At 35.7% G+C, this 13,841-nt stretch overlaps 1 protein-coding gene across 1 annotated transcript; it reads left to right on the top strand.

Moving 5' to 3' along the window:
- The first annotated feature begins 8,203 nt into the window (after window positions 1-8,203).
- On the top strand, window positions 8,204-10,415 carry MS3_00006104 (uncharacterized protein). The gene has a single exon (XM_051214213.1). It carries the CDS (start codon window positions 9,499-9,501, stop codon window positions 10,231-10,233), a length of 735 nt encoding a protein of 244 aa, XP_051067360.1. The 5' UTR covers window positions 8,204-9,498; the 3' UTR covers window positions 10,234-10,415.
- The last annotated feature ends 3,426 nt before the right edge of the window (window positions 10,416-13,841 follow it).

The raw sequence follows: 13,841 nt of genomic DNA, 5'->3' as shown, positions 1-13,841 counted from the left end.
TTTGGCAAGTCCGTCATCGCATAATAGAACATCATCTGTCTTGTTTGAGAAAAGGATTAAAAGTTCTATTTTTGCTTACTTGATGAATACAGGTCATCAAATTGAATTGAATAAATCATTTATGGTTATCTACTATATCCTATCAAATTTGCCCCAAGGTTTACAAGTTCGTCTTTTGTACATTACTGAAGTCATTGGAACCCATATTCAAAAAACTAAACTTTTGAATCCAAAAATAATGTTACAAGAAAGAATTGATCAAACACTATTTCATAGGGTAGAAAAAATATGTACCTCATAGATAAACTGGACGAAGAATTGACAATCGTTGTAAAATGCCCAAGAGATGACCACTACCCACAGAAATTTATTGAGAAATGTAAAAAAAAAATCTAAAGAAAACAAGACTGTAGTGACCATAGTCAATAAGAAAAAACTAATATCTATAAATCTCAACTTCAAAGGTGATGATGTCACAATCACAATCAGAAGAAGGATTAACACTGTATTAGCCATAACGTACTCAACAGCTAAACTATTAATTCTGTATAAAACAACATGTTCAATAACCTAATCAAAGATCAACAAGCACCCATTTCATGTTACCTCCAACTGTGTTTAGAAATTTATGTGTGCCCGCCAAAACAGGTACGTCAGCTGAATAGAAAGGATAACATATCTGAAATTTTTTAAACATGTTTCGGTAAGCCTTCAAACACGCTAAAGAACTGTAGCACAATTATGCATTATCTATTTGAAAATCATTACTTTTAAATCTCTCGAGGTAATTAGTAAACAGTCAAACTTCTGTCTTATGAAGTTCGATGAAGCCTTTGCCATCAAATGTCGAAACCTGATTTATGTGTTCAAAAGGAGATGGTTATTAATTTTTCTGTTGCTTGGTGACAAATATTCCTTCACTGCATCATGTAAATTTTCTTAGCTCTTTCTCTCCTCATTATCAAAGCCAGTAGAATGTTCTTTTACATAGATATATATAATTACAATATATTTACATCCTCCCTATACTTTACTTTTGTGTGACTTCCAACCAAACTCCTCCAATTAGGTAATTTGAATGAATTTTGTAAATATGGTTTTTAAATATTGCAGGTCGCAAGCATCTGACGATGTTGTGAACGAAAACTCAGGTAGGGACAGCTAGTGTCACTGATCAATATAAAATTACAGAATATCTTGGCAAAATATGACGACCATACATTGAATATTTCATTTGCAAATTTCCATCATTTGTCTTTTATAATCTGTATGATCCATACAATTTATAATACTTTTCTATTTCCCTTTCTATTCTCTTCTCTTCAACTTGATCTTCTTAGTCTTCTATTGCCAGATTTTCCACTTCCGATTTATGTTGCATACTACTTATGTCGACAGACATAAGTAGCATACACCACAACGAGAATCAAACAAAATAAAATGATTTCCTGTTGTTTTGTTCACATCTTTATTCCCACCTTCTTCAAAATAAAAGAATGTATGAATAGTTAATATTTCAGGACTGTTAACAAAATGAAATAAAGTGGGTCAGTAAAAATAGATGAAGCTTTTTTGAAGAGTTTAATTTAATTTTATCTGGTATTCATCATTGTTTAACGTCAGTTTGGGGTACCGTTGAAAATATAGTAACACTGGACAGCTGTTTCTTTCTGCTACGTGTCTCCTCAGTAGTTTGCCTCATAACTAAGTCAGGGATCGAACTCATGAAAATAAGTCTGGAACCTTTCATTATCATTTGAAATTACATCATCAGTGTCAAGTCTAAATAGAAGTGAGACTTTTAACATATCTCCACAAATATACATTTAGTTCACATTGACAACTATACTTGTGATTGACTAGTGCCTGAAATCTTCACATAGTTATGTGTATTTTCAATCATATCGATTGTTATCTCAGATTGATCTCGAACCGTACGACTTGTTGAATTTCGCTTTATAATTGTATACATTTGATCCACGGTGATATATTTATTAAACAGTCTTCCTTAATTTATTATATACTGGCTTTATTTTTCTCATTCTTAGTTGATCTGAATCTAATACATTCTCGAGTGGCTGGCTTTTATAATTTGTAAATAACTCGGTATGTTTAGTTTAGATTTGTTGCTTTAAGAAATTAGATCATTAGGAAAATTAATTCATTTGGAGATTGTTCACGCCAAGTGGTTAATATCAAAAATTTCATGAATTGATTGAATTTGGGAGATATGAACCTCTGGATCCCAACACAACACTCACATACTTACATGAAACCTGAAATTCTAAAATTCAATCCTGTTCTAGCTCGTCCATGCCTAATCCTGAAGACTCCAAACTTAGGTCAAAATACGTGTAATGTAATTCTTAATTTTGAAATGATTTTTCAGCTTATTTTAATCTTAATTGTTTAGGAAGTCCTCATTTGTTAAAACAAAAGTATATTAACTAAACGTAGAATATTCTTTACCATAAATTCTCATTAAATTCCACAGTTATCAATCCAAATTTATGTTCTAAAAAAGAAGCCAAGTTTAAGAACAGGACATATGTCAATTCAATTGTTCCTGTGAAGCAACTTGTATTGGTATATGTGTAAGTAATTCACTTCTTCATTTTCGTGAATATCTTAATAAAGCAGTATTTAAAACTGTTGACACTTCTATTCTAGCCCATTTTGTTCAAACAGATCCTATGGCTAAAGTGAATCAATCATTTTTAAGAATTCATCACTCTTGTAATTATATAACGAAATCTTCGTGACACAGGGTCCTCTAAAGGGAAGAAGAGATATCCAAAGAGGTTAAATAGTAGGATCTTTGAATATACAAAGGGGTACTTTCTACCTCTTCTTTACCTTGATCAACCTTAAGCCAAATAACTCAATATTCAGCTTAATTATAATATAACCTCATTTGTTTAATGGATATTTGGTCACTTACATTGTATTTTCGCAATTGAGATTTATTACCTTCAGTTATTATTATAATAATCATGTGAACACACAAGGAATTCTAGCCATTACTCAATTTATCCTGCTATTACACCAAACAGCCTTCGATCAAACGTTTGATTTGGACTTTTAACTAAGTAACCATTTCTCCAACCCTATACCACTTATAAACCTACTCAAGTTAACATTGCATCCTAGCCAGTTAAACATTAATAGTTTTAATTTATTTTACTAACAATTCTCAATATATTAGTAAAGAACATTTTGTGAAGATTTGGGATTTTTCATATTTCAAATCACGGAGTGATCTTAGCTAGATCACTATTAGAAGATTGGAAATATTGAACGACTGCTTCGTTTTAGTATGGAACTCTTCAACAGTTCGCAAATACAATCCCACCATCGTGTATTGAACTCAGGACCTTCAATATCACTTGCGGACGCTTAACTCCCAGATATACACCGCGGAGGGATTTCACACTTAAACAAATTAGTCATCCAATGCTTCTAGGTTTTCAATGGTGTTCTAACGAAGATCAGTTAGTGATTTTAAAAAAATATAGGCATATTTACTTTTAAACTCAGCCACTTTCGTTAAAATATCAATTTTGGATTTATAGTTGTAAAACTTGATAAAAATTTATTGGACAAAATATTCATCATTCGATTCAGGCATTTTTATTTCAATTTAAAGAAACGAAACTCCTACAACAAAATGGTTACAAAAAATTGACGGGGGGGAGGGGAGGAGGTGTTTTTTGACTGAATAAATAAAATTTATAAATTTTCTATTAATATTGTTGCCAATCAATGCTGGAAATTGATTTATCTCTTCTCTATGAACGGGGAAATATATATGTATTCGATTATTCTTACGTTGTTGTAACGGTGATGAACATAAAAAACTAGACATGTTAATAGTTACCATAAGACATTAGCAACTGAATAAAACAGACAGCTTGTAACGCAATGGAGGTGGGGGGGGAAATAAAGATATATACATATATACAATATAGGTGAAAGAGAAAATACTGAAAGATAAACTTTTTTTCTGGCTCCATTTATAAAGATAGTTTGAAGTTTCAACATTACTATGTGAAAACAGTTATGATTTTCTTTTTTGAACTGACTGACTCGAAGAAAAAAATGGCATTCATAATAATAATTATTATTGGTCAATAACAATGTTAAGTGTAATAAGATTTCACCAGATTGAATATTATTTCTTAATCATAATGTAGGTGAGACTATAATGTATGAACGACCTTTGAGTGACGCTAGATTGATCTTGAGAGTCTTCACCTAATAAATAAGAACAAATGAGTATTATAAATTAGTGTGAAGGATTCGAATGATGATTTACAGTTGATGGGTAATTTTCAGAATTAGATTTAGGGTTTTCATCATGAACTGACGTCAGTTATAATGCCAAAACTCTATTTAGCCAAATGGATGAGTGAATTTCACGCCAATATCCGAGACCTGCTATCATATACGTGATTGGTTCGTCCATAAATTATAGTCTCGCAATAATTTACTTATAATAGAGCAGATTTCATCTAAAGTCCATTTCATCAGAATAAAGAAGTATAATTAAGAACTATGTTTCTTTAAATATTGTTGTAAAGCCAAAAATAATATCTCTGAACTTTAGTACGAAATGTAATAACACTGGGCTAGACTAGAAGCTAATAGATGGGACTGTATGTTTGAGCATACTAGACTACGATACTCTATGCGAGATAATTAGCCCACTAGGTTAGATCACGTGCTACCTACACACACAATATCTAACCAACGATTGATAACCAGATAATAATAGATCAGAATCACAATTTATTGATATAAAATATAAACCAGTCACACAACGTGAAATCTGAATCCAATAACCGTGAAATCAACCCTTTACATATATTGCATTAGTCGTTATGCTTAATGTCTGTCTGTCTTCATTTATTGGTCAACTAAATCTTACTTTCACTGACCACGTATCAGTTATTCAATCTCAAATAGTCATTTGAAACAATGAAATTGAATTTAATCAAGAAGATTTCTGGGTCATTTACTCAATTAAAATCAATAACTATGGCGTCCACGATGACGGCTAACACATATTCACATATATATTTAAACAACAGAATATCATGTAAAGCGAGCAATGAATGAAGTTTATTCAAAAATAAAATTGAACTAAGCAATAAATAGTTTACACAAATCAAAATTTAAAATCAAAGTTTCCTTGTTGAAAGGTGAATTCTGTTTTAAAATGACTTCGTTACTATTCTGTTAAATTATATTAGGTCATTGATGTAACCACAGGAAACTGAGTTTTGCATGATTTAAAAGAGAGGAAGAAAAAAACTGATGATGAATGAAGATTTTATTCACCTTCCAAAAACACGGCAACCTTTATTTTTTAACTGAAATACACTCATTTATAACTGACGGTTGATGATTAGTCAATAAATACTGCATATAATTGAAAATAGTCGAAATACAATTATGAGTTTTATACTGAATTCATTCAAAAGAAATAATACGTGTTATACTGAACGAGTATTACAATGAATTTGTTATATCTTATGACCGCCGATTAGAGAGCAGTGACTTATCGATCGGATCAATGACATGTAAACCCGTATGAGCAGCCTAGAGTTCTGATTGGCCCTGCTTCCTGCCTAGCCCAGCCAGTTAAGTCCAGAACGCAAGTCTCAGCCTCTGCAATATGAATCATTTATTTCAAACATACTCGGTTTTGTATATCAACCAAACAGACCAAAACGTACGATAAAATATGGAACAACATTTGTACAAGATTTGGACAACTGGAAAATGATACGTGAAATAAATATTGACCAATAGGTAAATGATGCCATTTCAAGTCCAAGGATACCATTAGACTTAACAGGATAATTTTTTTGGGATATTTTTCTGAATATCCCAACAGAATTATAATATGATCTCCTATGTCATTTCATTATAATAATTATCAAAGAAATTCCAATTTCATGAAATAAAAGACAATAAGAGAACTACATAATAGTGAACATTTTGTAATCTTAATTTATTCCTACCGCCTATATTACATCTAGAAAAGGTCACTAGACTTCATATGAATTATAACTCTAAATAACCTGATCAGACTTGTTTATAATTTTATGGTTTTAATAAAATATTGTAAATAATTGTTTTACAATTGTCTGGACTTAGTACAATCTCTTTATTCTATAATGAAGAAGAACCATATATATATATATATATATTGTAAAGTAAAAGATGATTCATTAAGATGAACATTTCCAACAGTTAAGTAGAAGCCGTGGCCAGCGGAGTTCAACCCTGGTTTGTTGTGAGATTGTAACTCACTTAAGACAATGGTAAATGTTGGCGCAATTTCGTGGATTGATTGGAGTTAGACACTAACACCGTTGGATGCCGGTCGGCTCAGTGGTCTAGAGGTTAAGCGTTCGTGCTCAAGACTAATAGGTCCTTAAAGAAAGATATCTCTGAAATTATCTTCGCAAACCGTTGGACTTCCAATGCGGAGTTAATTTGAGGGTGGACAAAAAATGGCCTTCACGTCTTCCAGAAAATGATGGAAATGGTTTATTATTTTTCATAAAACTAATATTCAGTTCCATGTATCCAAAAACGGGATCCATTGGCTTGAAGAACAGTTCTTCAACCATGAGTGTTTGGTGTATTGAACATAATAAGATTAATTAGTATATCATTAAATTATTCAAAAGAGAGTGGAATAACTGGTCACTGTAGAACGGTTTATAAACAAGTTACACACTAATTTAAACGGTTGTAAAAAAACTACATATGTGGGTGTTGTGTTATTATATTTACAATGAATTAATCACCAACTCAAACATCTGAGATTGACAGATGCATACAGTGTTAGAGAAGCTTGATGAGCAAAGTCTCACATACAATAAGATAGTTAAAGTGTGTAATGTTAGTGTTTTAGATTTATTTTCGCTCAAATCATCAGCGAAGTTTCTAAAGACGAGGAGTAAAGTAAAATATCAGGTAAAATTTATATAAGGATTAATGCGCGTGTAGATTCCCCATATGACATGCTACAGAAAAATCGATTGAGCTCTCAGATATTGGCCATTTAATTCTTCGTTTATCTGTGTTACGATCGATTGAAAATTTCATAGATACCTCGCTCAATCTCCTTACCTTTCTCACTAAGCATAATTTAGTCTGTTGCTGTAGTGTATCACAAATATAACCTTTGATCGAAGATTTCACATTTGGCCTTTTAGTACCACGTTGTTAATGCTAGGTGGTATAGCAACGGGGTTTGATTGAAAAAATATGGGAAATAAGTCTGGAGTTTTCTGTATCATGAGTCACATCGCGCTTATGAAGACTTCGTGCTAGATATTTCGTGTGCCCTTAATAATGTCAATCGATTTAGGAGCTATGCACATGATCATATAATGATCAAAGCATGCTCCTTAAATAATGGTCTCAGGTAAATTCACCTTTTGAGGTTCTAGAAGTGATTACATCAATGGGAGTGGTCTTATTGGATCATCTTGAGGCGGTAAATAAATCTCAAAAATAAATAGTTGTGTTAGTCTTCGACATTGATCCTGACCTCATTAGTTTTGATAGACACATTTAGCTAAAATGGCTCGGTCACGCATACGCACTAAATCACGAGTGAGTACGTCGAACTGAGTATCCCTCGTAACCGCTAGCCGGCTTAGATCAAACACCCCTCGATATATGGATAGCTTTCTACATATATCTTCGAACCCTTTATTTCTGAATTCTGATTTGATAGGGTTGGTATGCTTCAATTATAAAGGTGTTACTGTGGTGTTTAATCAACTAATCATTAATTTGTACTTGTTGAATGCTTGATTTCGAATTCCAAATACAGTACATTCGTTCGTGCTTATCTAGTACTTCTTGATCCAATTGAGTTATTTCTGGGATTCCCAGTTCGAACTATAATTTAAATACTCCTAATCATCATAGTTACTTATGAAGGTGTCGTCAAAATCTGATAGGTGAATTAATTGATACTTATAGTAGTAGTTGAGAATTTATATTTTAACTGGGTAATTTAAATGGATTTAAATGCATCTGTAGTGACTCACATTTATCACGAGAACACGACTGGTTTAATAAAAACAATTATTATTATAACCAACTGTACCAGTGTTTGTTTTAACGTGCTTTTGTTTGACTGTGCTAATGACAGCTACTTTGTGCTTCCATTCTTATACTCACTCTTTGATTGTAACTTCGCGCGAATTCGGTTACGTTCTGTAACCAAGCTTGTATCCTGGCACGATCTCGGTATCCTTTCGATACCACGAGATCGCCAGCAAATATATATCTCGATTTGGTCCATTAATTGCCTTCTGATATTTGGCTTCTCGGAGATTTTATGGGTTTCTTTGGTTACTTTCAACCTACGCCTTCTGATTTATTTGGCACGTGTTTCTTGGTAGCGGTGTTCATAGTTAATCTCAACTCGACGCCACGCTACAATTGGTGACCCAAGTTCTGGAACACGCCTCAACCTCTGTTCAAATCTTCCAAATAAGCCAATTCGGTGAGTCTATGATTTATCTATCCACGTCTGTCGTATATTTTCATATTTTTTAATATATAATATACTCGACATGACGGATAACGATAAGAATAGTATTAATATAATAGACTACCATTTATGTGTACTGAACTCTCGTTAATTTTTATTCGCGTGACGATCAATTCCACGCTTTATTCGAGAAATTTTCCCCTATTAACTATTCTCCTCGCTGACCCGGCTGCTTGGTACGGAATGCATTCGCATACGCATTAACGTCAACCTCCCAGCATCAAATGGTTAAGTTGAACGGTTTCATTGCCAACTTAAAAGTCCTCTATGAGCACACGAGAACGACAACTGGTACGAAACCTTATCGCTCGTCCTCTTAGGTATTCAAACGAGCCTGAAGGCAGATATACAATGTTCCGCCGCTGAACTGGTATACGGCACGACATTGCGTCTGTCCGGAGAATTCTTCACACCACGGAGCAGACCTAATTTCGGTAAATCAGACTACGTTCATCGACTGTCTGCATTTATGCGAACGCTGTCTCCGGTGTCAACTCGAATGCAACATCGACAGGTCGCTCTCCCTCGAGAGTTATCTACCTGTTCACATGTTTTTGTACGAGTAGATTCGGTACGCAAACCTTGGCAACAACCTTACGAAGGCCCTTTTCACGTGATCGCTCGTCACGAAAAGACCTTCAAGGTTGATCGACATGGCCGCGTCGAGATCGTCAGCACTGATCGTCTCAAACCAGCACACGTCGATGACAGTGTCTTATCTGATACCCTGAGATTCAATGCTAGACCTATTAAACCTAGCGGGATCCTTAAATCTTCTTCAGATCCCACGCTAGATACATCTGAGACCTCATTCTCACGTCCCGGTCAACAGCACGCGTCATCTGCACCGTCTACGGACGAGACGATAGTCTCACGTCCAGATCAGCAGACCACGCCGCCTCTGACCTCGGATGAGATTGCAGGCTCACGAGATACGAACGAGACTGCCGTCTCACGTTCCGGTCGCCGAGTACGGTTACCCGTACGCTTCCGCAACTAGTCGCACAGTCAACAACCGATACGGTGTAGGACTATTCCTATGCTGCATGCATGCTACACTCTTCTCTTTTTTGATTTTCTTTTTGTTTCCTGAGCCCACGCCCTCGACCATCTCCGTTTGGTTCCGTCGACTTCAGTCAACTTTGGCGAAAGCTGGCCTGATCACCCATGCTCTTGTCAACGTACTCAGTCGATATATTGGTTTTGAATGCTTGGCATACGCTTGGTCTCGAACATGGTCGTTACGGTCGCTTCTGGTCTTTTGGCTCAACGTGGTTTCGTCCTACGTCTGCAGCGTTTCTGGTCCGCATTCCCTACGAACGCCCTCTTCAGATTCTGGATACAAACCACTCTCGTGTAGCATGCCAACTCAAGCAACAAATATAGCACATCGCTCCTGGTACCGTTCTCCGAAAACGACCTTCGTTGGCAACTCGACGATCAACGATCGCTTTCCTGTTCGCCAATCTTTCCGTCCTACAATCGCTCGTCATCCGATCAGTCCCACGATTCAAACCGCTATTTATCGAAAGTGTAAACACTTTCTAGCGGGGGGCTCCTGTAGCGACTCACATTTATCACGAGAACACGACTGGTTTAATAAAAACAATTATTATTATAACCAACTGTACCAGTGTTTGTTTTAACGTGCTTTTGTTTGACTGTGCTAATGACAGCTACTTTGTGCTTCCATTCTTATACTCACTCTTTGATTGTAACTTCGCGCGAATTCGGTTACGTTCTGTAACCAAGCTTGTATCCTGGCACGATCTCGGTATCCTTTCGATACCACGAGATCGCCAGCAAATATATATCTCGATTTGGTCCATTAATTGCCTTCTGATATTTGGCTTCTCGGAGATTTTATGGGTTTCTTTGGTTACTTTCAACCTACGCCTTCTGATTTATTTGGCACGTGTTTCTTGGTAGCGGTGTTCATAGTCAACCGCGACTCGACGCCACGCTACACATCCCTGAACATATCAGTAAAAACAACATTCATTGTTTTTAAATTAATTACAACTCAGAAATTTTTACCAACCATCAGAATAATTTTTGCTACACATTCAGAGGTAATGTATGGAAGCTTTAGAGTGACGTTGCTGTAAGAAATGAAATGCACCCTCAGGGAGTTCCTATATATGCTGCTTGATTGTCATTAATCGAACATACAAAATGCCAGTCCTAGTATGATGGAAAGTACAACGAAAGACTACTGTAATTGAGGTAATCGAGGTTTTTTAAACTAAACCTCTTTATATCCATACGGTACTACCTTATTATTTATCGCAAAATCACTGCATCGATAAGCGGAAGCCGTCAAGTATTACGTTTTACACACCAGCACTGCCAGTGTATTTTATACTCTGAGCTATGAATTGATCGATTGCAGCGCTAATGACCTATGAAATTAACCTATTTCAATCTTTTGTGATATGTAATTACATTTTCAGAAGGAATCTTTGAATTTACAATACCGTAAGTTTTTTTTCATCAAGTAGATTATTGACAGCATAATGATAAATACAAATATGACTATTAATCAATCACGTAAAATGTGGTGTGTTCATGTATCATTTCTACATAATCGCGGGATCAAATAAATACTTATCAGCATCTTTGAGTTTTCACTACGCTTCGTCGGATTAAATCCTCTCAGCGCCAAGCACAAGTCAGTTAGACATCCGTGTATATAATACTGTTGTGTAGGCTACTATGTTAATCCCATATACTTTGTTCTAGCTCCTGGACAGGCCAATTTGTCTATTATCCTTGAGTCACGTTTTGACCTTGTTAATTATTCACTTATCAACCCTGACTGTTTTTATACGAGCTTATGTGTGTACATTTTATCCTACTCATCACATATCTGTAGCTTATTTTTGTATGACTATAAATACCGATTCACGCTTAATTAAACTGAGTTGGCTCACGCGCCTTCACCGTGCGTCATTTCGCTCTGCTCTCTTCGCTTCATCCCTCTGATTTCTTGTCCAGATCAGTGAGTGTACGAGATATATGTATTCGAAATCCACTCTCGTATTCGAGCTATTTAATTTCGTTATTCATTAGTGAGATCTAAGTCGGTGATTGTATACGAGGATGGGCGTCATGCATATTTCAGTAGCAACCATTCGTACGATCCAAATGGAGTCAGATATCGAGCTAAAAAAAATATCACTAGTCAGGGTACATTTGGGAGGTTAACATCACTCTTTAAAACTAACACCCAGTTATGACTAATTTTCTTTCTATTCCAAAATTCGTATTGACTAGCTTGCCTGCTCATTGCTTATAAAATTACCTATGGTCCAAGACACACCACCCAACCTCACTTTTCATTTTCTACAATCTTGTAAAAAGGGGGTCAGTGGTGTTTCCGTCAGAAATACTCTAAAGTTTAACTGGGATTGTTCGTTAAGAAAGGGAGAAAAACAGCTGTTTACTATTATCAGTCTATCAGATCACTATGAAATTCAGAATGTGAACCAAGATCTCAGTTTGTTTTACCTGGCTGTCGTATATTTCTAAATACTCTCAAGAGTTAATGGAAAGACTTTGTGATAAGCGTCCTTGTGATTTCACTTATTTCTAAAAATCGTCGGATATCAGTCAGAGATAAAAGACTTCCTACTTTTGTTAAACACAGAGAGTCTCTACTCAGTATCAACTAACCATAAATGAACCCATGCTTGTGTATCTTTCACTTGGACTGAAATTGGCAAGTAATGTAGTGGGCTTGTTATTACTATGAAAGGGAATGAAGAGGCGAATCATTATTGTTGGGCTTCGTCTTCACACAACATGATGTTGATATTTTATACCTTCACACGCCAATCCTAGTGACAAAGTCATCACATTTTTAACCTACAACACATCATAATGACTCATCTAGTTATACTTCCTTTTATCCAACTACATGTAAAGGAGATACTTCGTCACTCAAAGGTTTCGTTTCCTTAACAAACTGGTCAATGAATATTAGATCTATCGAGTGTAGTGTAGAATACTTTCAGAGTCACGTCCAGGTAGTGGCCGTTTTTCCTGAGTCTTATAGGTGACTTCATGTAGATTATCTTATTTTCCTCCGTAGAATCACAAAATAATTCAAAGAATACCAACATTTAGGGGGCTCCATGGGGACTTTCTCATCGAAAACTAGTCATGAGACCTTTAAATCTGAGAAGCATAGAGCCAGGAGTAAATGTTAACCGCCCATCCATGAACTCCGGATCGTTTGTTGTGGAAAGTTAGCACTTGAGAGCCCTGTATGCTTAAACCGACCCTCTATACTCAGAAAACGGCGAACATATCGCTTAAACCAGACCCCACCAAAGTTGGAAGCTTGTCGTCCCAGTTCACTGAGTTTTATTCGGATGATGTTGGTGCTTACGAGTTACGCAATCACATTGTTGAGATGCCAATCATAAAACCAGTTTTTTTAACTAAGGAAACAGTTCTATATTGGCTTATTAACCCAAAGTAATGTTATATCTTCGACTGTACGTATCCCGATGAGTCATTATTCTAGAACTACTTGCTGGGGTCTTCAATGTCACTTTCTTAGCCTCAGCTTTCAGCAAAATAAACAGATGCATCAACTATTTATGGAAAAGGATCGGACCTCCCCACATATTACCAGTGACCTGACAGCACAAATGGTATGATCGAAAAATTCAAGATATCATATGAGCCCGAGAACTAGGTATCTCATTTTAGTGGTCCAGCTGTAGACTCACATTTCATGAAATTTATCAAAGCGATCAACAAGGCATATCTTTTCAGATGTATGTGAAAACCTCCCAAATGTGTATTAAAAGGAATAAAACATGCTTTTATTAAGAGACCTTTGTTAGATCTAAAACCGAGGGCAAGTCTAAAGAGAGAGATGTCTGTGTAAAAGTCCGTCTAAAGTGGTGAACCGTAAGGCACTGCAGAGCCGGTGGGATATCCTTGAGCTCTAACCATATCATCTGGTAGTCAGGTCACTGAACGTTGAACGGTTTGCCGATCCTCAACAAGATCAATGACAACAAACGCGCATTACTGAATTGCAGGTCATAAACTGATCCATACAACAGTGTTTGTGCTCTATTTCTTCTACCTACGCTTACTAATATATTTCTGCAAAAATATTGTCTGTGTTGTACGGCCAACAACGTATACATGGCACCTGTATACGACGAAAAGTTAATCCATATTAAGTATTGACCAAGAGGTGTGACTTCGACGTAAGCCGGTTGGTCATGCCATT

This window comes from Schistosoma haematobium, chromosome 2, assembly GCF_000699445.3.
Source record: "Schistosoma haematobium chromosome 2, whole genome shotgun sequence".
Taxonomy (NCBI): domain Eukaryota; kingdom Metazoa; phylum Platyhelminthes; class Trematoda; order Strigeidida; family Schistosomatidae; genus Schistosoma; species Schistosoma haematobium.
The sequence above is the reverse complement of the archived record's forward strand: the minus strand, read 5'-3'. Positions and strand labels throughout refer to the sequence as shown.